This window comes from Electrophorus electricus, chromosome 9 (assembly GCF_041902795.1).
Source record: "Electrophorus electricus isolate QZ-2024a chromosome 9, ASM4190279v1, whole genome shotgun sequence".
Taxonomy (NCBI): domain Eukaryota; kingdom Metazoa; phylum Chordata; class Actinopteri; order Gymnotiformes; family Gymnotidae; genus Electrophorus; species Electrophorus electricus.
Window position 1 is genome coordinate 15,197,362 of NC_137505.1, and position 25,139 is coordinate 15,222,500.

At 40.3% G+C, this 25,139-nt stretch overlaps 1 protein-coding gene across 2 annotated transcripts in view; it reads right to left on the minus strand.

Moving 5' to 3' along the window:
- Positions 1-18,031, minus strand: part of arhgap15 (Rho GTPase activating protein 15) — a 31,471-nt gene extending 13,440 nt beyond the window's left edge. Inside the window, exons 1-9 of one of the 2 annotated variants that reach the window (XM_027016922.3) lie at positions 17,891-18,031; positions 13,067-13,214; positions 11,041-11,097; positions 10,685-10,752; positions 10,200-10,287; positions 8,747-8,836; positions 2,903-3,001; positions 2,063-2,189; positions 1,202-1,324 (exon numbers count right to left, since the gene is read on the minus strand). In XM_027016922.3, coding sequence (XP_026872723.1) covers positions 1,202-1,324; positions 2,063-2,189; positions 2,903-3,001; positions 8,747-8,836; positions 10,200-10,287; positions 10,685-10,752; positions 11,041-11,097; positions 13,067-13,204 — 790 coding nt within the window. In that variant the 5' untranslated portion in view covers positions 13,205-13,214; positions 17,891-18,031. The remainder of the gene's footprint in view (positions 1-1,201; positions 1,325-2,062; positions 2,190-2,902; positions 3,002-8,746; positions 8,837-10,199; positions 10,288-10,684; positions 10,753-11,040; positions 11,098-13,066; positions 13,215-17,890) is intronic. The other variant, XM_081720752.1, reaches the window with a different exon arrangement.
- Positions 18,032-25,139: the final 7,108 nt, after the last annotated feature.

Genomic DNA, 25,139 nt, shown 5'->3' on the forward strand with positions numbered 1-25,139 from the left:
GCTCTCCCCAAGGCTTATGGAACATCAAAGATGGCCTGCTCTCGTTTGAGCGCTCTGGAAGGAGGAGGAGGTTGGGGGTAGGGGGGTACTGTGCTAAATGCATAAATGACTGCGAGCAAAAAGCCACCTTTGCATACAAATTCCTGCCCGTACCACTTCCTAGAGAGAAACGTGGAGGGAGGGAATTAGGTAAATTACCCTTTCATGGTGTGGCTGTGATATGAAGAGAGAAAAAAGGGTAATGATGACAGGGATGCTCAGTTAACTAGCTTGCCTTGGAGCTGTGCTGGGCTATCAGTTGGGAGGGCCACCTGCGCTATTCCTTAATCCTGGAATACTTCTATTTATTCCGTTAACGCTGTCCTCTTTGATCTTGTATTTCCCCCCATAGACACAACATGAACAGGGCCCTATTTGACATCAGATGAAATTACATATCATTACCTTCATCTACGAATTCCAACTATGCTTAAAATATGCTTCCGTGCTATGTTACACCACGGCCCTGCACAGAGTGGAGTAGTTACAGGCTTATTTAGGTGTCTCTGTTGTCGCTTGCTTAATTGTTAAATTGATTAGTGCTGGGAAAAGTGAAACATGAAACATGAAAATAGCTAGAAAAATCGATGAACTAACCCCCACCCTGCACACACATTTTGCATGTCATTCTTGTAATACGTGTTTATGGTGACAACTAGTCAGCAGCTTCTGCCTCTCCTGTCAGCCATATTTCACTTGGGTTTCGAATGATTCAGATCTGCCTGGCAGATCAGGGTTTGTTTTTGCTACCAAAATACATCTGGAGTTTTTTCCTGCGTTGTTCTTGCACATCAGAGAAGCCACGTAACACTGGTCAACAATGATTTTGCTTCCATGCAAATATCTGCTTCTTACGTATTTTTGCATGCTGAATCCAAATGTGGTTTCTGTGTTTCTCCATTATCCACAATATTTTTTGTTCTGGTATACTAGCATGTTATTATGTATCGTACTAAGGAAATGCATACTACATAATACTAGCGGTGCTAAGGAAAGTGTATTCCCTCTATGTTGGCAGACTACTGTGCTATAAGTACTATATGATCCATCTATTTTAGTGTAGGAAGCAAACCTCATTCAAATTTTGTTGCCCAGTGAATTAGACAGACAGGCTTTGGTAAGGCCTGCATTTTGATAGTCGTCTTGGGGTTCCAGACGTCACCTTTAATGAGGCCTTTCTCCTGCAACGTTTTCATGGAGGGCCGTCTGGAGATGAACTTCTTCAGCCGGTTCTTCACGCCGTTTTTATCTGCACTGTCAGAGGCGCTGTAGTTCAGCTTGAATACTACACAGGCCACAGAGTTGAAGGGAAATCACATATTAGCAGCAGTCTGCAAACCCTGTGGCCAGTTTTATATTTTGCATCTTCTCTGTATGAAGACATCTTACAAAAACTTGCGTGTCTCATATGTTATCGAATCAACAATGATTAACTCCAATTTGACTTTTTTTTTTTTCCCTACCAAAACATACCAACAGCTCTTTTCTTTTAGCAGCCTTTTGTGGAAGTAACAGTTCCTAGGAGTTGAAGGAGTAATCCTGCAACAGCATTTACTGTTGATATTAATACTGAGTTACCCTTTACCACTGATACTCTGAAAGCAAGGAAGTAAAGTAAGGCTATAAATAGCGATCACGATTGACTGTGTTATCTTATACTGCATTCTCCAGACATCCTGACTTCTACAGTGACACCCCACCCCCTCCCCTCTCAAGGATGGAGGACATTTTTGTACACCAGCTTTAAATATCTTTTAAACACCTTTAGCACCTAATCCAGCTCATGAATGATGTAACATGCTGATAATCTCACTGGTGAGAAGCAGGTATACAACAAAGATTTTGATTTAGGGGTCCTCAAGGAAGGATTGGTAAGCCTTGTCCTACTTAACAAGTCTGTATGTGAATTCTTGATTTTTTTTTTTTTTGATGGGTGCATGTCAAACAAACAAACAAACACACACACACACACACACACACACACACACACACACACACACACACGCCTGCGCGCACCACTCACTAATAGAGCGTCTGTGCTCGGATTTCGGTTCCTTGGCTTTGGTCTTTGAGTGCCTGGCTAGGCACTCTGTGCTGTTGGACCTCTGTATCGTGGTTTTTCCACTACTAGGTCCTACGTCTCCACTAGACTGTTAAAAGAAAGCAAGCGTAGTCAACCCAAAATTATTCATCAGTGTGTTTACTCCCCTCCCCTCACAAATTGACTCAGGCGCCTGGAGTTGGCTGTCCATACATCACTGCGGAGCATTTGACTGATTTTCTCATGGTGATTAGGATCAGTGTAGGAGCAGTAGAGCTGCATGTGGGGGAGTAGAATTCTCGCTGAAATTCACCTCTGCACTTTGTTTTATGTGTTGACGTTTTGGTCAGAGACATTTCTCATGGTTATTAGTCAACACTACATTTATATACACCTCTCTTTGTTCTCTGTTTAGAGCAGACACCGTGAGGAGTCTGAAGAAAGCAGAAAAGGAGAATTCAACCTCTTTTGAAGTGCTATTAGTTTACTGTGTTTAAATATTGTTAAGGTCCATGTATAGATTTTTGGACATGTATTTAATTCTGATTATGCCAGCAAGGGTAAAATTACGTTTCAGTGGATCTCACAAGAATGAGAAGGGGTAATTCAAAGTGTGAGAATTATATTTTGTACATCTGTAAGATGACAGTTTGGGGTTTTATGTATTTAGGTAAGTAAAGTTGCAACCTACAGCAGTAAAGACTCAGTTACACTGTTCCTCTCAGTTACACTGCAATGAATCAGAATCACTTTATTTGCCAAATGTACACAGTACACAGGAATTTAATTTGGCAGACAAGTGCAAGAATATAAATGACTCACCAATCTGTCCACTGCCTTTTTAATGGCATCATGCCATTTACTGATTATTGGGTAGTCATCTGATTGCAGAAGGAACTCATCACCAGACCTGGTTATTATCTGTGGATAATAAGGACTGAATTAATATTTAATAAATAAATGGAAAAAAGAAAGAAATTTATCCTGTAACCATTTACCCAGTTGGTGAAAATATTTAGCAGTAGATAAAATCACAGAGAATGTTCCACCGTTGAAAGTAATTGGCTTCCCAGACTGTACTTTTTGTCAGAAGAGCTACATGGTCCAGCAGGAATTTCAGCCTTGCAGGTACATCCCATTCCTGTGTACTTCAGCCCCAGCAAGTCTCAAAGACCCACCCATAAGACCATACACTCGTCCACACAGCAGAGCAGCACAATATGCATGGACCAGCTTCAGTGACACGAAACAACAGCTTCATTACCTGAGCTGCCAGAGTCAACTCCTCAGATCACCACTAACCAGCTCACCTGAACAGGACAAGGGACCGTCCTTCATTCAACAGTGCACCCATTCTGGGAAGTGGAGACAGCTTGTTCAAACGGTGCATGATGGAGAGCATTTTTGTAACCAGGGTTGACTTTCCTTTAAGAGGGAGACACTTATCAGCTAATTATTATGCTGTCATAACGTCTTTACCCTTGCAGCTTACATCTTAAGACTCCAGCGATATGGGGTCTTAAAGGTTTTATGACATCACTCTACATGGATGTCCAAACTTCTTTCTTATTCAAAAGAGGCTCCTCTGGCTTTTCTGACTTTTCTGACTTTTCTGAGGGGATGACAGAGGTTTTTGATGAGCCTCTCCGGGGGTTGTGAGGATACATGGATATGGTGTGGGCCACAGACTCTGTCAGGATAAGTGTTTGTTGGGTCTCCTATTTGGAGATGTAAAAGGTCAGTTTAAATTGTATGCATTAGGGAACAGTGCTTGAAGTGACCTGAAACATTTATTTATATTTTTAGGACTCCTTGTTAAAGATATAGGCCTACTGTATGTAAATTCATCCATTCACCATATATTTCTGAATCAGATAGTTAGTAATATATAATAATATATGTGAGTGTACACCATCCTTAAATTAAAGGCTTAACAAAAAAAAAAAAAAATTTAAAAATCACTAATGTTGCTATTACCGAATAAAAACCTGTAGGGGGCAGTTAGCATTATGCAAATTAGGTCATGCCATCTGATCAGCAATAGCTTGCCTGATCTATTCCTTCATCCAATTAAATACCAAACCTCTATTAAATTCTCTTTAATGGACAATCAGTTCTATGGCAGTAAATCTTCTTAAGTTTAAAGGAAACATCAGTTCATTAAATATCAAATCATCATATTTTTGATATCAGACAGATCAATATCAGACTGAGGGCTAAAAAGATGAACCAGTCATTTGTCACAAAAGGAGAGAATAAGTATGAATGGGTTACAATGGGACGTTAATCTCCTACAAATGTTTGCAGTCATGTTTGGTCTTAATCATCGACTAGTTCTGATAATTTCTCTAGAGCTTTTGCAGTCTCCCATGTGTTTTTGTGTCTTGGCCTGAGTTAGTACTTGGCAAAGAGGGAAGTGAGATGATAGCTGTGAAAGTAACGTATGGAGTTGTTTGGTTTGAAGTAATGCTCACTGTAGACAGTAGCTGTAGGTAGCTCAGCATGCAAAGGCGAAATCCTTCGGCCATTTAGCAGACGTTCAGCCTTTAGGCTGACATCATTTACAGTTTGGAAGGAAGCTAAATGAAATGAGGAACCAACCAAATGAGAAGCTACAGCTCCAAGCTCACTCAGCTGAAACAGCGAGATTTGACTCATAAAAGTTGTATTTAGTTGATTAGTAAAAACGTCTTAGTAATCCAGTTTGACTCCCAGTATATTTGTATGAAATATGGCCAGTATCAATTAATCTCAAAAAGTCCTTTTATATGTAGTCTTTAATGATTGCCAAAGCTGTCCTGTTCCTCATCTACACCAGGGCTAAACTGGGTTCGTATGAGCCCCGGAAAACTGAGAAACAAAACTTTGAGAACATGTCACTGGCTGTGAATTTGTAAGGGTCACTGGCAGCAACAAGACTGCAAAGCAAACCTGGAACTATAGCAAAGCTCTGCATTTCCTGTGAGGAAAATAACAAGGAGTATAACATAAAAACTAGTGCTTTTTCATCCCACTGTTTAATGAGGAGTCATTTAAATATCTGAACCCACATTTGGACTCTTCATTGATGTTTAATTACACAGAGTAGTACAGAGACCAGAATGCCATTTGTAACTTAATGTTTGTGTTTTTCTGTTCAATTAAATGAAAGATGCGACTCAACTTTGAAGCACTTTAGATCCTAGGGTTAATTATCTCCAATTTCCCACAAATCTGTGAATATCTGGCTCAGAAGGCCATTGGCCACTATGACAAAAAAAAAAACAAAAAAGTGGTAAATGGGGAGAAGAATTGAATGTGGTATATTGGGCTTTCCTTTAAGAAGACTGCCAGTATGCTGCATGATCTCAAGTGTGAGTTAAACATCCTAATGTTAATGGAATATAGACATCTTATGAATTTAAACATAGACACCCTTTCCTCTGCGAGCACACAAGGTCCACTTCACCTGTCTTGATCTGCTGTATTTTCTGTTTCCTGCAGTCACATACTGACCATAATTTCCTGCTAACATATCTTAATTATATTTAAATGATGCAGGGAAAGACAGATCACATTTAAAATATTAATCGTTTTTGCACTAGGGTACTACAAAGCTGATATCAGAGCGACAAGTACATAAAGGGATGTGTCCAGATACACAGAAGCATTTCTATGCAAAATGGCCATTTTATAGTTGTAGGTTCTATTGTGATTTGCTGGCCAAGTCTCAGATCCTTGTTTTGTTTTGTTTTGTTTTGTTTTGTTTTGTTTTGTTTTGTTTTGTTTTGTTTTGTTTTGTTTTGTTTTGTTTTGTTTTGTTTTGTTTTGTTTTGTTTTGTTTTGTTTTGTTTTGTTTTGTTTTGTTTTGTTTTTTTGCTTTGCTTTGCTTTGCTTTGTTTTGCTTTGTTTTGTTTTGTTATATGGTTTACTGTTAAAATGGCCCCATCCTCTTATCCTGATTTCATTTCGTACAAATATCCTGTGGTTAATTTTATGGGTCTGGTCCTGGTTTTACCGTCTTTAACAGTCACCATTAAGGCCGTGTATGATTAGTATAACAAATGACACCTTGAAAAACATTTCTGAATTACTTACAACAGCACATCATTGCCTTAACCCAATCCCATAAAGCAGACCCCCTCACTACACACCACAGTTTAGGCAGCCCATAAGGCCAAAGCAGACAGAAACTGCGAGCAGCCTGCCAGCCTCTGTGCACAGCTGAATGCAAGGCAGTTGAGCTGACAGAGCCTTGCCTAACAACCGCACATACCGTGAAAGCCCCAGAGGTGCCACGCCAGGCGTTACAATATGCTTTGCATCGCTGATATTTATCTCCATTAGTGATGCGAGGGTCCATAGCGCAAGTGTGATTCAACTTGTGAAGTGGTGCATTGTGCACAAAAAGGAACCCCACCCTGCTCCAGTCTATTTTGTTATGTACTTTATAATTTGAACATTCTGGTACATTTAGTAATTTCATCTTGCAGATAATGCTTCCTTTCAAAACGAACATAACAATATTTACACTATGACAAAATTCTATGATAAAACCATTCGCACCATCACACCATCACATGCTTCCTTGAACGTTGATACTTTGCATTGCATCAGAAAGATTACAGTTTCTGATGTCAAAAGATGTCAGGAACAGAGCCAGCCAAGTGACTCTTGTGTTCCACTGTTGCTGACGTTATGCTTTCCCCTGCTTCCCACTTGTCCACTGATAGGTAGCCTGTGCATGTTCTTTGCAGGATGCACGTTTTGAAAGGAACGCGGGCTTCAGTGGAAGTGGAATTGATCGGATAAATCAAAGACTATCAAACGATCCCAGAGTATGCATCTGACGTTCGGAGGAGTTCGAATGACTAAACGCACCAGCCTGGAGAGCTGTGGTTGTAAATGGGACCCTCATGCAGGGATCGACACATCAGACAGTGCTCCTGTATGTGTAAGATCCAAGTACAGCGTCGAGTTTTGAGGTCAGCGAGCCGTGTAAACTCAGGCATCAGCATAGGTACCAACTGCTCGGTTGCTCCGGCGGTGGGACAAGCCTTCCTGTAGGAAAGGCAGGCTCTCCCCGAGGTTCTAGTGTTTCAGACGTGCATGTGGGAAAAACAGCTTAGGCTTTGACAGGGCTTTGAAAGTGATACCTGAATATGGTCCATTGGCCAGCGACCCCACTTTTATTCCCTTAGGCATGCATGAGTTGGATAGCTAAGAGCATTTGTGCTCAGAGTCTTCCCAGCTGAGCATGCAAGGCTGTTGGATGTCATGGAAGAAGGCTTCTGCTCGTATTGGGAGTCGGAGCGTCACTTCCAGTCATGATCTACAGTGCACTGTGGATTCCGCCCATTCCCTCTGTTTAATACATCTCCTAGCTCATATCCTACATATAATTTATAGGAGATGTGGCACATTTGCTGAGCTTTTGCCATTTTTCGAATTTAAGCTTTCTTTTGAAAAATGCCAAAATCATCATGCGTAATGTTGAGCCTTGAGGCTTATATGGCCTAAATGAGAAATGCTATCAGTTTAATCCTTGAAATAGCAGGGAAATAGAAATATCCACCAGTCTGGCCATGCAGATGGAATATCTAACACTGTAAGAGCATGAAAAGAATGTAAGTCAGCCCTGGATGCCTAATAGTGATGAAAACCTCTATCAAAAAAAAAAAAAAAAAAAAAAGAACATCTAATCACAGCTATCCTTGATCTGACAGGAATCCTTTGTTTTTTGCTAAGCTGACCAGATCTGTAAGATTTGCGTTAAACGCCTATGGAGTTCAAAACAAACTCCCTGCCATATCTGAATTAACAAGTCTCCGAACTAATTTCTAATCCTGGCCAAAGTTGATTGATAGTGTTGTCAGACCACAAAATGGTTTGGCACTATCCTCACAACCATTTTTATTTATTTATTTTTTGCTGTATACCAAGTTTGGGATTATTTAAGATTATGCCTTAATGCCTTGATAATCTCCCTTGGAGAAAAAGATTTCTGGGTAAAGAGTTGGATGACAGTAAAGTGTGGGTGGTGATAAGACATCATAAGCGTGGGATGAGGCTGAGTATCCTCGTTTCATCTTCTGTTTGATTCATCATGATCTTAGGATGGACTATCAATGCACTGATAACCATTTTCCTCATGTGCAAGTCTGTGAAATGCTGTGGGATTGACCAGCATAGAAGTAAATTAATCCCAGGTCAGGTTTTTAGCAGAGACAGTTATCCATGTCAAGGTTGTGAAGGTCCATGCTGTTAATTACCTAACACCTATAATTCCTGATGACAAACCTAATTCTGTCTGTCACACAGCAGAGCTCAGGTCTGTGAAATGGTTCTTCCAGAGAGACAAGCAAATCAGCATATTTTAGGATTTTTTTGTTGTTGTTGTTTGTTTTTAGGTATTGCATATGTAAGATTTTTTGTAGTTCTTGCTACATCCTATTTGAGTTGCTTTGACAATGTTTGAGTTGCCTGTATTATAGTCATTAACCTGAAAGCTAAAACCTTTTTTCATGTGTATGTCTTTTTAAAGCAACTTGCTGTTTATCATAATGTGATTTGCTGTTCTTCATCACAGTCACTCACTCTGAAGACTGTTATAGAGTATCATTCAACCCCAACCACAATAACTCCTTACAAAGCAGTTTCAATAGTAGCTAGGGAAGAGTCTACTACCTCAAGTACATTCTTCCGGCTTGATTTCTCTGTTGTCCACTCTACGATTGCACCGCAAAGGTCCACTCCTTCTGGTTTACATCCTGGTTTCTGCGGATACGATATTCGTGTTTACCCCAAGACATATGACACCGCTGATAGAACTTTCAGGTGAAATACCAGAATGTAGTGCAGCAAAATAACATGAAAATATAGAATTAGTAGTTAATCAAACATGAAAATATGAAATCTGTTAATGTCCCAGGACAAATTTGAAATAGAAGTGGGTGATGGTAGAATGAGAGAAAGGCCTCTGGCATTTCCTGATCCTAAGATGGAGCCTCTCAGGCTGTGGTGGTGTAACACGAGCCAGCCACAACTAAATCAAAGGCCCGTCGCGTCAGGGAGCATGTAAGGGACCACCTGTAACCTTTCCATTTCATTAACCACCACAGTCAGCTTGTTACAAATTGTGACCCCTTGTGTTTGTCTTGTATGCTCCCACCCCATCTTCCTGTGTAGCATATGAGCACTGAAATGTTTACATTATAAAATTATAATATAGTTTTTAACATGACATGCTCTAGATCTTTGAGCTACTGTCCATGGAAAAAAGTAAATAAAACAAAGAGAATAAAGTCTAGGAGTGGACAGCTAGACACCAGTGCTTGGTACTAAAGTAGCAATGTGAACTGACCAGTTCAGTGAGAGCTCACCAAATAATGACAAATCTGAATTTGAAGTTCCATATGACTGAGAAAAGATCGTACTGACCAATAATATGAGTCTGAAGTTCAACGAGACTGTGCAGAGTGATAAATCTAAATGAAAAGGCCTGCTAGCCTCAAAATAACTCTTTTGATCAGAAAAATCCAAGCTTTTATTTTTTATAAGCTTGGGCAACGGATTACAGTGCAAACAAAATTGAAGTGTTTTGATTTAAATCACCCAATTTAATCAAGATACATTGCTACTTATGACTTTATTTCAGTGGAGAAAGGCTAGCTCTTTGGCGGGCCTTTTCGCCACTTTTTTACTAGAAGGCTCCAATCTGGGCAATGAATCACAAAACACACAAAAAGGATTGAAGTAATCATTTTTTCCCGTCTAGTTTGATAAATGTTCCATTTGGTGGATGTGTTTTTATGCTTGCTATGTTGGTTTAATTTAGTATATAGCCACCTAGCCCTTGTTCTGTTCTCAGTATACGGTCACTGTTTTTCTTTATTTTCACATTTTTTTCTCTATGCCAGAGCCATATGCATACATCAGAACATCAGATCACGGAACAGAAATAATCTTTCTCGCTTTCTTAAAGAACAGGTGCCTGGGTGTATTGAGGATGGCAATGCTGTGTGGAGGTGTGTGGAGTTATGCCAATAAGGCATTTGTGTGTGTGTGTGTGTGTGTGTGTGTGTGTGTGTGTGTGTGTGTGTGTGTGTGGCATGGGGTATTAAAGCAAGTTCTCCCTTACCAAATTAGCCACCGCCTCTTGCTTGCTCTCTTTGTAAAACTGGAGCTCGTTCGAGCAAAGCACAACCCAGGCTGACGTCCAGTTTTTCCTGCAGGAACAGTTCGAAGGCAGTAATTCAACAGTGTTTAATACTCAATAATGTACTGCTTACATTTACATTTACACCATTTGACAGATACACTTATTCAAAGCGACTTGCAGTGCTGAAAAAGGATATACATACCTATAAGTATAATACATGATAACTGAAACATTGATTTTTATAAGTCTCTGGTTTCCAGTGCAATTTAAAAGAAGACAAAGTTGAGCATTTCAGTGGGGAATAGTATAGTGTGCATATAAGCCTAATCAATATAACCCTAATCAATATAACCCTAATCAATATAACCCTAATCAATATAAGCCTAATCAATATAACCCTAATCAATAGGCCCTGGTGAAAGATTGAGGTGGACACAAAAGGCATGAGGAAGCTGGCATTTCACCTCTGTTTCTTTCCTCCTTCTGAGATCTTGGCTTTGTTCAAATACTCCCCTTGCAATGCAGGCTGAATCTGTAATAAAAACAATAAGACTAAATCGCTGGTGCATCACCAAAAAGTCTGAGGTACAGGTAAGATGAAATACCACAAATCAATGCCCTGTTTGTGTGTTTCTATTCACTGTTATTAATCTCATTTTTGTTATTTCTTTTATTTTTTATGTTTATACTCCAAGCAGTAAACTGATTTTTGATTTAGATTTTTCCCCATGGTGTGCAGACTGAGTCAGTTTCTGTGGGTGTGAGAGTAAAACTTGCAGTCAGCATATGCCATTGTGAAGGAGGAGGTTGATATAGACACCTGCTGTACACCTTGAGTAATGTTGTGCTGAGACTGGTTCCTTCGATGCCGATTCATCTGCAGAAAAACAGGTGCGCTGCTCAGTTTTAACATATTGCTTTTATTAATGTCTTTAATAATGGAATCAAAGAAACAAAGTAATTGCAATGCCCTCTACTGTTGGCAAAGATGGTAAAGATGATCTTTGATAAAGATGAACAATAATTGCTATAGAAACAATTTCTTTGTTGTTTATCACCTTGATTTTACTCTGAAAATATGACTAATCTAACCTTTCCATGAGATAAATTTATTCAACACAGGGAAGAAAGGCAAACCTATGTGTCTTCATTTATTGGTGCCACTATGTTAAGTAGGTGTTTCTTTACCAAGATAACAGATTTGAGTTTTCTCTTGACACCTAATGAGGTGGAGCAAATTGTCATACAGATCTAGGGACTTTTCTCTACACAGTAACTCTCTGGATCCTCCTGCCTCTGCTTGTGGACTCTGCTCTTCAGTTCACCACACCCACATGGTTTCAGCGGAGATCAGGGGAACGGCGAAACTTAACCCTGTGGTCAGTGAATCATTTACATGTCAGTTTTGGATTTAGGCTTCAATCATTGTCCTGTTGGAAGGTCCAACATTGTTCAAGTTCTAGCTTCCTGGCAGAGCAAGCAGATTTTGAACATTTCCTGGTATTTGATGAAGTGATGCCATCCATCGAGAATCCCAGGGAAGTATTCCAGATGTATTACCACACTTAGCAGTAGGGATTTGGTTCTTTCTGCATGATCTTAGAAAAAAGCAAATCCTAACACACCCCTGGTGTTTTTTGACAAAAATGTCCCATCTGATCAGAGTGTGACTCCAAGCTTTCCAAAATGTTTATTATTGGGGTGATGTCTAACTGGAGTTTTGGAGACTTGATGAAGGGGATGCATGTTTCTGCTGTAAATGTGCAATGGATATTTTTCATGAAAGTTCTGCCATTCATATTGTCTTCCCTACTGTACTTGGAAAAAGAGTCACATTTCATAAACAGCCATCAAGTAGGTCAACAAATATCTTCAGAAACATAAAAGCCCATTTATCTTTGCCTTGCGTTTCATTTTATACCGCTCTGTTCCCCAGTGAAATAAGGGGATCACTAAAGAGTTCCTAAAACTTGGATGAAGGAAACCTGTGGAAATGGATGGAAAAGATGGAAAAGATAAGAATGACCTCCGGAATGGCCTTCATTGTTATTCCCAAGAGCCACATATGCACCCATGACCATAAATGCGTTATTTTATTTCATTACATGCGTTATTTTATTACATATAAATAATCTAAACATTTTATTTATACCTTATTTTGATTCCATTAAAGCTGTAAGGTTAGACCTGGGTGACCAGTCACTGAAATGAATACCTCATAAGTGCAGTAGCACTGACATGCCTCTCAGTGCAGTGCTAGTCTGCCCTCTACTGTTCTGTGGTCTTGGCATCCTTATGACATAATTATATGCCACATTATGAATCAGCAGATACACATGAAATGTGTGAGCAATGCCATAATCACAGGAGATACTCAGCCTGGAGCACTGAGAGCTACCAGCATCTGGGGGCTTTTCAGACTCTTATGGCACCATCTCCTGTTGCGTCTTCGAGGAAGCAAACCTGACTAGTGAGTCGGGTGCTGGTGTGTAGAGTTGGTAACATTCTAACAATCACGGAAGACTCCTTTGTATTAATAAAAGAAAAAAAATCCCTGTCGTGTATATATAAGATAATAGGATAAGACAAACTTTATTGCTTCCCAGGGGGAAATTCACTCATTTCAAGCACAATGTGAAGTATAATAGAGAAATAAATAGTGATTGCACATTATGTTGACTGTATAACTTGGAAAAGGAAAAATAGATGAAAAGTAAAGTGTTCAATGTTTCCAGAGAAACAGGATATTCCAGCCATGCATTTATATATAATATACAGGAGGTGGATCTCATTTACACACACACACACACACACTTGTCTGTGTTTGTGAGAGAGCGTGAGCTCACAGGTTTCTGCGGTGGCTCGAGGTCTGGGATGACCATAGACTTGGTCTGACTGAGGCGTTCTCCACTGCTGGTGGTGCTCTTCGCCCTCAGTGCCACGGGAGGCAGCACCAGGGGAGGAGCCTTCGACGTGTTCTGCATGGCACTGCTCCTGTCGGACATACAACACAGCCGCCAGTCAATATCACACCCACCTCCAAAGCCTTTTGTGAGAGACAGTCTTGTAGAGAAACAAACAAGCGCTCATATTGCTCAGTGGTTTAGTTATTACTCTGTTGGTATTCACATCCAGAAAATTGTGAATTTATCCCTTAGTTCGGGGACTTTTAATTTGGTGATGGTGCAGCCTATTCTAAAAAAAAACAAAAAAAACCAAAAAAAAAACATGATTCTAAGGATTGTGTAAATTATAGACCGAGCTCAAAGTTACCCTTTGTTTAAAAAATATTGGAGAAAGCAGTGGCAAAACAGCTTCTGACTATGCTAAAGATAACTGTATTTTTTAAGAAGTTTCAGTCAGGGTTTAGGTAGAGACATATTACTGAGACAGTCTTTGGGAAGATTCTGAATGACATCTTAATGAATGCTGATGTCAGATTTTGGTGTCTATTTTGGTGTTATCAGATATCAGCACAGCTTTTTACACTGTCTTATATATGTTAATTGATAGCTTTGGCCAATTGGTGGGAATATCTGGGACTGTTTTAGATTTGTTTGCATCATATTTATCAAATAGAAAGTTTATGGTGTCTATTGGTGTTAGATTGTGCTCTTGTGCCGAAATTTCCCGAATTTTACAGATTGTTACCAATAGCGTAAAGAAGGCTCTTGGCCCACTGGCTTCAAGGATAAACTCTTATCCTTGAAATCTGGCTGTCACTTGCATATAAGGAAGCTTGTTCAGCTCTGTTATTTTCTATTTTGTTATAATTTATTATTTTTATTAGCTGTGATGCACTTTGCAGTTTCAATGGCTGTGACGTTTTATAGACTGTGAAGCAATTTGTAGGAAAGTGCTATATAAATAAATGTTTACTTTCTTACTTACTTACTTTGGATGCTTGGAAACCTAACATCTAAACTAACAGCGAAACAATTTAGTAGTTCAGTGTTCCAGCACCACAATCAGCAACTGCTCTCGCAAGAGACCAACAAAGTGCAACACGCATGCTATGGTAAGGGGGAGCCAGGACAACAGGTCAGAGGGGAGATATCATCATCCCCACACCTTGACCAGGCCCTGACATGGTCCGCACCTACTGGCTGAAGAAGCTAACTGCACTCAGTGAGCGCCTGACAGCGACAAATGAACCAGCTGCTAACAGATGGAATCCATCCTAAATTGGATTACATGATTCAATGTATAACAGTTCTGTGAAAGATGCCCGTGGAGGGCAACTTCAAGCCAATCATAAAGTGAAGGAGATTTACCCCTATGCATATGGGGTTCTGAAATCTCACCAAGAGTGGCTATGGACACAAACAGAATCCATCTCACCAGGATATACAGCAACAACATTGGAATGTCAGTCGGACTGGATAAATATGGTCAGAAGGCAAGGACAGGATGGAGGAGACTGTACTACCAGTGATAAAGTAACATAACAGATGTTGAGGGAAGCTTGGAATCCCACAGGGAAAGCAGTTACAGGCAAATACCTACAAAGAGTGAGGCAAGTGAATGGGAAGAACAAGATCCAGATCCATCAACACCTACACTCCTAATAAGATGGCCAAAGGTACTGACAAAGAAACTCCTCACAGTAGGAGTATGCATAGAGGGTTCATCCCAACTCTAGCACTCTGAGATTGTACACAAAGTCTGCTTTGGAGGGAGGTTGTGGACTAGTAAGCCAAGAAACCAATGTCAGGATGATAAAGATTGATTGAAAGACAGCACGGATGCAATAATCATAGCAGCATTCCTATGCATTCCTCTGAAATCATCCAGGGATCAACCCCAGATGCAAACTGTGCAAAGATGCCCCTGCGACAGTCCAGCATAAAACAGCAGCGCGTACATGGAACGCCATAGTGTATGGAAACATCGGTGCCAAGTACAAGCTGGAAGTTCTAAAGTGGGAATGACCATGCTAAGATCCTGTGGGACTTCCAGATACAGACAGACAAATTGGTAATGGCTATCCAACTGGACATAGTGGTGGATAAACATCAGAAGCCCTCTTCTCTTAGTGACAGATGTAGAAATCCCAAGCAATAGCAACATTTGGACCATGTGGAAGGTGAAGGCAGCAGTTGTTCCAGTAGCACTTGTGGCTAAGACCCTCAGGCTCAGAGAATGGCTCCAGCAGATCCCAGGAACAACATCTGAGATCTCCATCCAGAAGTGTGCAATCCTGGCAACAGTTAGGATGCTAACAGGACCCTTAAGTATGTATTATATATATAGTCAGTATATATACTGTATGTTCAATCTGGCACCCCCAGCAATACCCGTTCTGTGCTGAGGAAATATTTTTTTTAGAATGTCACAGAGATGTGGTGTCACAGAGATGTGGTGTTGCTGCATGCAACTTCCACTCAGTGAAAATGCTTTGAATTCACATGTGCTAAACTCATCATCCTGCTTCATGACTTCAGCTAGTGAAAACTTCAACAAGCAATTGCAGTTGACATTTGTACTCTGGAGCCATATTGCAAAGGCAGACATAAGATTTGGGAAGAATTGATGAGGGAACAGAAGCTGAACCAGAGACTGTATTTCTACATAAAGAATTACAGGGACTGTATTTCTACATAAAGAATTACAGGGACTGTATTTCTACATAAAGAATTACAGGGACTGTATTTCTACATAAAGAATTACAGGGACTGTATTTCTACATAAAGAATTACAGGGGCTGTATTTCTACATAAAGAATTACAGGGACTGTATTTCTACAAAAAGAATTATAGGGACTGTACTACTATATAAGGATTTACTGGGACTGTACTATTATATAAAGATTTACAGGGACTGTACTTCTACATAAAGATTTAAGACTATGTCTACATAAAGCTTTACGGGGACTGTCCTACATAAAAACTTACAGGAACCCTATTTCTACAAAAAGAATTATAGGGACTGTACTACTATATAAGGATTTACAGGGACTGTATTTCTACAAAAGATGTACAGTCTTACAGAGCTCTCTTGTCAAGGTTATATATTTTGGTTAATATTTATATAAAACAATGTATAATGTAGACTATACCCATTAGAATGGATAAGATAAACATAATAAATAGAAAGCATTATGGTTTGAGGTAATCTGAGTATTTCGGATGCATTTTTTTTAACTTTACAAATCAGGGAGGGAAAAATCAGTGGGGTTATGTTTCTGTTTGCTGTGACATGCATTTACACTGTCAACTTCATTTCCTGTATGCAGACTTGCACCATGTTGTAACATCAGCTTCTCTGCACCACAGGCACACTTTCTCATGGGTTATACACTGCTACCATTTTAGCTACAGTTGCAGCTTTAGAAACACCATCAGTGTTTATGGGTCTCTCTGGAGACTGTAGGCATCTGTGAAGGTGCTTATGAAAACGGAGGTCAACTCATCAGTAATACCGCAGGCTACAGATTAAGGATAAAATGTCTGTTTTTGAAAATTTTGCTTTCTACACCCTTAAAGTTGTGTTTAGGGAAAGCTCTTACATCAAAGCTCGTTTCATGGATTTTCAGATTTTGACCTTTTCACATTTGGACTTTGGCTGAATGCTGTCTAAGCCTTTAACTAAACATTAATTAAAAAATGAGTTATTGGCAAATAAAAACAAACTAATGTCATTGATATAGATATAAAACGAATGGGAACTAGAGTGAGTCAGAGTATGTGCGATGCCTTGTCACTGGTTCATTGTTAGTGGTATTTCCTTAGCTCTCTAAATGAATCCAACTGAATACATTTCTTTAGTTTCCATCAGGTATATAATACATTTCAAAGAGGAATCATTGACAACAGTGTAAAGTACTGGACTAAGCCTGTATCTGGGAACAATCTCTATCTGCACAGTACAAATGTGTGTCCCCCAAACCAGTGAACTTTACCTTTCAATGTGGCCCTGATGCCACTAAATGCAAACCTTGTTGTTACATGTTCTTATATTAAATAAACTTAACAGAAACTTGAAGTTACTTAAAAAAACCTCCTGCCCAGTTCACTGATTTAGACAATAAGCTTGGCCCAAATCCAGTCCTTTTGAGTCTAGTTATGGAAAGTTCTCAGTTTGAGATGTGAGGAACCCTGCACCCGAGTCAGGCAATGTAGCTGCACGGGTTGTTTGAAAGCACAGGAAGTGAATGTCACAGAACAAGGGGCTGCGGAAGGAGAGTGGCAGCTGTGTGCACAGGCCTGGTTCCCCTCAACAGTCAAAGGCTAGCATAAGAACACTGGCACAGATGAACACTCAGCAAAAATCAGATGTCTGCTCCATCAGTATACTCTACAATACATGTCCTGTCTTAGTAGTTTTATCCATAAAATACACAAGCAGGCATTATTTTTGATGTATTTCAACAATGTTTAAACCTAAAAGTATTATTATTCATTTAATCTGGGGTATTATTTTGTTATTTCTTCAGTGTTTAATTGCATTTTATATAGAGCTGTTCCATTCTAGAGTTTGACTTGAAACGTTGACTTAGTTTTATTGGCAGTTTGTCTCAGACTAGCCCTGAGTTCTCATGGAGGGCTACAGTAACTCACACTACCATCACCTAATCTAATATCCTACCTCCACTTAAACACAGAGCAGGTCACTCCGTTTCATGCTGTCGGACCTCTGAAAAGCCACTGGCAGAAAAAGGTCAGTTTTACCTGATCCGCTGCTGAACGATGCTCCTTCAAATAGTCCTGCACTCGGAGAGGGGGGTGACGGAAAGAGACAGAGGAAAGTGAGAGAATGAGATAGCGCGTGTGTGTGTGTTTGTGAGTACGTGTGTGTGAGGGATTTGAGGAAGTGCGATTGACTCACGTGGTGAAGTCAAGCTTTTCACTGCCTGTAAGTCTCAGGGCATACATGGGTGCTTCTCCACTTCCTGAGGCCAACACCAACATCGTCTTTACACAAGATGGCTGCAGTCGTATCTGAGAGTTTAGCCTCAGCAGCTGAGAGACCTTTTTATCAAAGCACCTAAAGATGCAGGCCTTGTTATAACCATAGTGATGGAGACAGGGTGAGGGGATATAATACATTTGTGTATGTCTATAGCAGGTATGTGTTTGGTCATTTTAAATGAGAATCTTTTACTGTTTGCTGACTTCTAAGGTCAGAGTTAGGCAAAAAAGCATAAATATATTATTTTATTATGTAATTTTCAGTTGTTTTTTGTAAGAAACAATGCAGTTATGAGGTGAAGAAGGTTAATAATGTTATTGGTTTAAAATATTTGTTTAAAAAGGTTACACTGTGCTACAGATGCAGCAGAAATAACTGTAAATGTATGTTAAAAGAAAAAATAAGTAACTGCTCTTGTGAACCACAGTAAAAATATCAGGCATCTTCAACAGTCCGCTGGTACAAGAAACAACATGAACACCATGTCATGGTTCCCGGGGAGGCAACACAGCCTGCTGGATGTCTGCATTTGAGAGGGTGGGGTTATTCGAGCTTAACACACCACTGTTTTGAATTGAACCTCCACTCGGACAGTTTAGATTTTTTTGGTGGGCTGGCACTGAATCCTTTTGCCGTCTTTAAACCTACAATTCAGAATATAGGCCGAGTGATGCCTGTATTTTAAAAACAGGGCGGGTGTTGTCTGGATGAATTATAATTATGTATAAATGCACATACATCAGTTAATATCCAGGATACAGGAGTCCTATACAGTCAGTTAACTGACTACAGAGCACAATAGTGGTGTCAACGTTGCTGGATTACAACATGAAATTGACTAACGGGTATGGTACAGCTATAGTAGGGTGTAGTTAATAAAGTTATCACCCAGTGTATGTATAAGTACATAAACAAACTAACAAACAAATAACTTAAGCTTAATGGGCTCATAGATAAAAATGTGCCATGTAGTTTAAGTTGGCCTAGTTAGAGCAAGAAAGCGAACGGAGTAATGTAGTGAGACTCCCTGTTACGTGTGTGCTGTGGTCGTTTTGGCCTGCAATTTTGTTCTGTAGTCATTATTGTCCTGAAACTGTGCTAAAGTTATTATTATATGTGTGCTGTATTCTAAGTTGTGTGCTGTAGTTGATGTCCTGCAGCTGTGTACTATAGATGTTATTATCTGAAGTTGTTTGCTGTAGTCGTTATTGTCTGACGTGGTGTGCTGCAGTTGTTTTTGGCCCACAGTTTGACCATCTAATGTAAACATGCCCCATTTCCCCAGTTCCAAACAGTTAACAACTCCCCAATCTGTTAATTTACCATCTACAACAAGAGGCGGTTTTTTGTTAGTGGACTGTTAATGAGGCCAGTACCCCAGCAACAGCTCCTGCGCCACACCTCCCACTGAGCACACTGTGCTAAGCGGTCGGTTATTAATCAGCTCAACAGGCAATGCTTGATCACACCACTAGGTGGAGACTCTTAACTATGCGTTGATACTGAAAATAAATTATTGCAGTGTAATGTCAAACATATCCAAAAGGTGGAGACAGAGACCTGGCAAAAAGCAAAAAGGCACGCACTCGGTGGGCATCTTCACCATAGTACTCTTACAGGAAATGAGCACTAAGCCAGTTTCCTTATTCATCCATTATAGTGTGTGTGTGTGTGTGTGTGTGTGTGTGTGTGTGTGTGTGTGTGTGTGTGTGAGAGAGAGCGAGAGAGAGAGAGAGAGAGAGAGAGAGAGAGAGAGAGAGCGAGAGCGAGAAAAGAAAAACAGAGAAAGAAGAGAGAAAGGAATGCTACCAGTTCTCAAACAGTGTCAGATTCGATTACGTATGAACTGTGTCACCCAGTGGGGAGTGCTTAGGTGGTGTGTGGTGGTGTGTGTGTGTGTGGTTAAGCCTATGTTTATGAAACACAGAGAGTGAATAGCTGGTCCTGCCACAGCGCTTCCTTGGTGTCCTATGACGTGTTTGTCTTGTCGCTTTGTCTCAGAAGGTCCGACCAACAATAGGGGAAGAGGGAGCGTGAGGAGAAGGGTTTGATCCCCTCTGATAGCGAGAGGGCAACTGAGGCTCTAAGCTGTGAGACAAACACTCTGCTGCCGACAGGGATTGCTTCTGGAGAAAGCCTCGACTGCACTCACACAAATTCTTACACATAAAACCCTTTAAACGTTTGACGTTAAATGAATGGTATGAGGATATGAGCACAAGGCCCTGTGGTGTGGTCCGTCCTACTTTTGTCACCCACCAGAATCTGCAGACTCTGATTTTGGTTCCCATGTCTGAGAGGAAGTTAAACCCTGAACCAGAGGTGTGTTCATCTCGAACAACACCTTCATCTTGACAGAGCTGGGACTCACTTTGATCAGAGAGAAAGGCGAAGGTGAATGAGAGAGAGAGAGAGAGAGAGAGAGAGAGAGAGAGAGAGAGAGAGAGAGAGAGAGAGAGAGAGAGATGTGTGTGATAGAGCGAGAGTAAGAGAGGGAAAAAGAAAAATATGTGAGCAGTTATTTGAATTGATGGCATTTAAGTATTCATGTGTAGAGAAATGATTAAGATGTGTGTGTGTGTGTGTGTGTGAGAGAGAGAGAGAGAGAGAGGGAGGGAGGGAGGGGTGAGCAGTTATTTGAATTGATGGCATTTGAGTATGTATCTGCATGACAAAACTTTGTGCTCCAGTATCAAGTGTGTGATAGTATATCTGTGTGACCCCGGTCTGCTGTCTAGCATTGTGTGTCTGTGCATGCTGGTGTGTGTGTGTGTGTGTGATGGGTGGATAAGGCACTGGAGAGGGGGAGTTATTTCAATAGCAGGAAACTGAGCTCAGAGTGAACAGAGACATGGCTGTGGAGTGTGGCGTGAGAAACAGCAAACACCAAGCCCTACACACACACACAACCTGTACACATGTACACACACATGCATCCCTGTACAGTTAAAATCAATCAATCAATCAATAAATTTCACATCAATGTAATTAATTATCCACAAAGCATATTTAACTATTGCTATTTGTCACTTGAAACCTCTTCTTAGCAGGACGAGTTTGCCGAGCCTTCTTCTGATGCACAATAGCTCAGCCAGACATTATTGGCACATTGATAATGTGTTGTCAGTATGTTGTGAGCATGTTACTGATAGGATACTCTGATATGATACTAGAATGCTCCAGAGGTAGTACAGATCAACAAAACAGGAAAAACGCCCCACTGGCCTTCTCTTTTGTGTTTGGTTGGACTCATTTACACTCTGAGCTGAAAATAAACTTGGGTAAGAGAATGGTTAGAGTTTGTGTGAGCTAAACTGTAATAGCTATGACCCTAATGTGAGTTCAACAAAGATCCACAACCTTACGTCTGGGTTTGTTCTATTCATGTAGAATGTTAGAACATCATGCTAAATGGCTTTGGCATTGGAACATTCTTAAGGAGAGGAAGTGAAACACCATGTTAGATTACCAGGGTCTGAAGCTCGTTTCTATAGCGCCGTGGGCAGGAGCCTGTGAAATGGACTCTTTTGTCCAGCAGAGGGCAGCAGAGTCCAGTAGGCCATCATTCTCTAGCCCTCCTTTCTGGCCCTCTGTCCCCTTTGTCATGGATCAGATATTTCTGCCTTTTTTTTCCATGAGAATCTTGACAATAAAAGCTTCAAAGGTTTTATCCCCCCCCCCCCTCTCTCTCTCGCTCTCTCTCTGTGCGTGTGTGCATGTGTGTGTGTATAGTGTTAATATCCTTCCAGCTGTTCTGTCAACTGTAGTTTCACACCTTCATACTCTTTCTCTTTCTCTTTCTCTCTCTCTCTCTCACTCTCTCTTTCTCTCCCTGTCTCTCTTTCTGTCTCCCCCTCTTTATCGCTTTACATAAACTCTCTCTCTCTCTCTCACACACACACACACACACACACACACTAGTCTAAGACTAGTCTAAGATTAAATTCAGAGGATTGTGTGTTAGCGTTGAGGATGACTGCCTGGTTGTGGGGGTTGCAGCTCTTACACGGACTCCTCCGTCTCAGCGAGGCCGGTCTCCTGCTCGCGCCTCCTCAGACCTGACCCTTGACCTCTCCTTTTGAACAGAGACACACTCTCACTCTCTGGGTTTGCCCTTCTCTTTTAGGTCAGACACCAAGCAAACAAAGTCATACTCCTGCTATGTTCTGAGAGAGAGAGAGAGAGAGAGAGAGAGAGAGAGAGAGAGAGAGAGAGAGAGAGAGAGAGAGAGAGAGAGAGAGAGAGAGAGAGAGAGAGAGAGAGAGAGAGAGAGAGAGAGAGAGAATATCATAGTGTTCCCAAGTCAATTTTGGCTAATGAAAAATATGCTATTTAGGAACAGTATGATTCATTACTACACATGCATTATAAGGAGTGTATAAGTATATATTATTAAAATATGTCAGAAGCACTTTATCTGACACATTCTGTTTTTGATTATTTTTTCCTAATACATGTATACATATATTGATTTATTTAATAGGATGTCTTGGAGGTTTTTCATCAGCAGTGAAACAAATAAAGGACCTCTGCCAGTTCTGTCAGAATTTACTACACTGTGTCGGACAGAAAATACTACATTGGATACTACACAGTATATATATATACCTGTAAAATTGTTATAGTATAAAACACATCACAACATGTGGAAACACTGTTAGTTCCAGTTTTGTCTTTTTAACTAAGAAAAAGTAAGTTGCGCACTAATTAACAAACCACCACAGCAGCGACTGATCCTTGGCAAAGGTTGGGTCAGCAGGGCCGTGGGCTGTAGGCCTGTAGCTTGGCACAGTGCTTGGCCTGATGTATCTGATCTCTAACCTGCGACTTACGTTTATATGTATGACTGTAGTAGAGCTCCTGGGGAGGTGAACCCATGACCTCTGTGCTGTTACCCCTGTAGTCTGAACCCACGACCTCTGCTGTTACTCCTGTAGTCTGCTTGTGTACGACTGCAGTTTAGTGCTTCACAGAAGATTAAAGAGAAAGAACTTCAAAAGATATACATTTAAATAACCATATGGACATAAATGTAGGGGAAAAGCAAATAAAAATGTAGTATAAAATAAACGAGTAATACTAATAATAGTGACAATAAAAATAACAGCAATAAGTGAAATTTTAAATGAATAAAATTAAAATAGTACTAAAAAAGTAAGTAGAAAGAATGAAAACATAAAAAATAAAGTTGGTAAAAATATGTTTTCAGCTGCTTTTTGAAATTTTGTCCTGTTGCCTGTACAAACTCTCTTGGTAACTCGTATGTGCAGATGTTGCCTGTTTAATCTCTTGTGATAAATCGTTCCAATTTTTTGATGCATAAAACCAAAACATCTTTTCTTGTTGACCTGTGGCACTCTAAGCAAGCCTGTGTCACTTGGCCTTAAAGAACGATTTGCGGCATCCGGAGACAGACAGTCCATGACGTGTGATGGTGCCAATCCACGTGAAGCGTTACAAAGCACTCGCAATACTTAAAACGAGGATGGACGAGTGTACATGTTCTCTCTGGCATGTTGCGGTTCGAAGTCTGGCTGCAGCGTTCTGGTTTATCCTGTGTGGACAGACTTCCAAATGTTCTCTGAATTTTATCTCAGTGAGCTCCGCTTCTAATAAAAAGAATTTCAGTTTATCTTTAATATGGTTATGGACATTTTGTCTGCCCTGGCTCTGTAAATCAACAACACGTTTCTAAAGAGTACGGAAGAGGTCCAAGAATGGACCTGCAGGACTTATAAAAAAAAAAAAAAATATATATATATATATATATATATATATATATATATATATATATATAAAGTTATACACTGTTCCCCGCAGAATATATTCTAAGGCCATTAACTGCGCTATACTGCCATTTCGGTACTCTGACCAAATTTAGTTCCTGACTGGAATTTTATAGACAATAATATTTGACTTACAGACAAACATGCAAGTATATGTAATAAAAAGTAAAAATTGTGTTGTAAAACCAAAACAAACAAAAAACAGTAGTCACAGTTTGGTACATATTTATATTCAGTTGATAAAACACAAATACGAAATGCTTCATTACAGTGTTTGTGTTGCTGTAGCATACTATTATATATAATTTTAGGTTTTGTTCTGTTTTTTTGTTACACCAGAGGTGCACATCGCTTTGCATTCTTCTGTGGAATGTTCTAATTGCATTTGTGCTTTTTCACGCTGTTTGTTTTTGTGATCCTAAATCTGTTTTACCTCCGAGGAGTTTGAGTGTAGGCAAGAGGGGAGAAAGGAACAGGAGGAGATGGCTTGTTGGAACGCAGGGCCATGGGAAAAGGAAAAGGGGCTGCTTCCCCACAGATCCCCCTCGGACAGGGCCGACGGCAGCTTCACATTCCCAATTAATTCCAGCAGTGCTGGGGGGGGGGGGGGGGGTCCAGAAACACCCGTCTCCACGGGGGATGCTCTTCTCACGGCAGGCGGCTTTCACATCCGCTGACCCGGTGCTGCTTATCCTTACCTCAGCTCAGCTGTGACCAGTTTCTTTCAAAATGGTTAAGGTTGGTATTAGTGGTAGTGGACTGGTCCCAGGTCAGTCCCAAAAGGACAATTTATTTCCAGGGAGCTGCCTCTCTGAAGCTTGGGTTTTTCCGTCAGTGTGTTAGACATGAAGTTGTACATTTTAGGTAGGTTTTGCACTGGGATTACAAAGTTGGAGATGAAAGTTTGATTGTCGTGTAGTTAGCAGGTTTTTCTAACCTCTCACGGAAAGGTAAGAACAGAGTAGGTGGAAAAGCTCATTTAAAAATTGTTCATAAATTAATTAAAAATTTTAAAACAACTTATTTGGCCTATTTTAAATATTTTTACTATAGAACACATCTCTATATAGAGTGGTACTAATCAAAACTCATTAGTAACGCTGCAGGAACCCGTTGGTGTTTGCATGCCTACATGCCCCTTCTGGTGATAGTTTGAAGGGTTTGTATGCCTGTTAGTGAAATGACAGGAAAGCTGACCAGTGAAATTTATGATTTTCCCTAT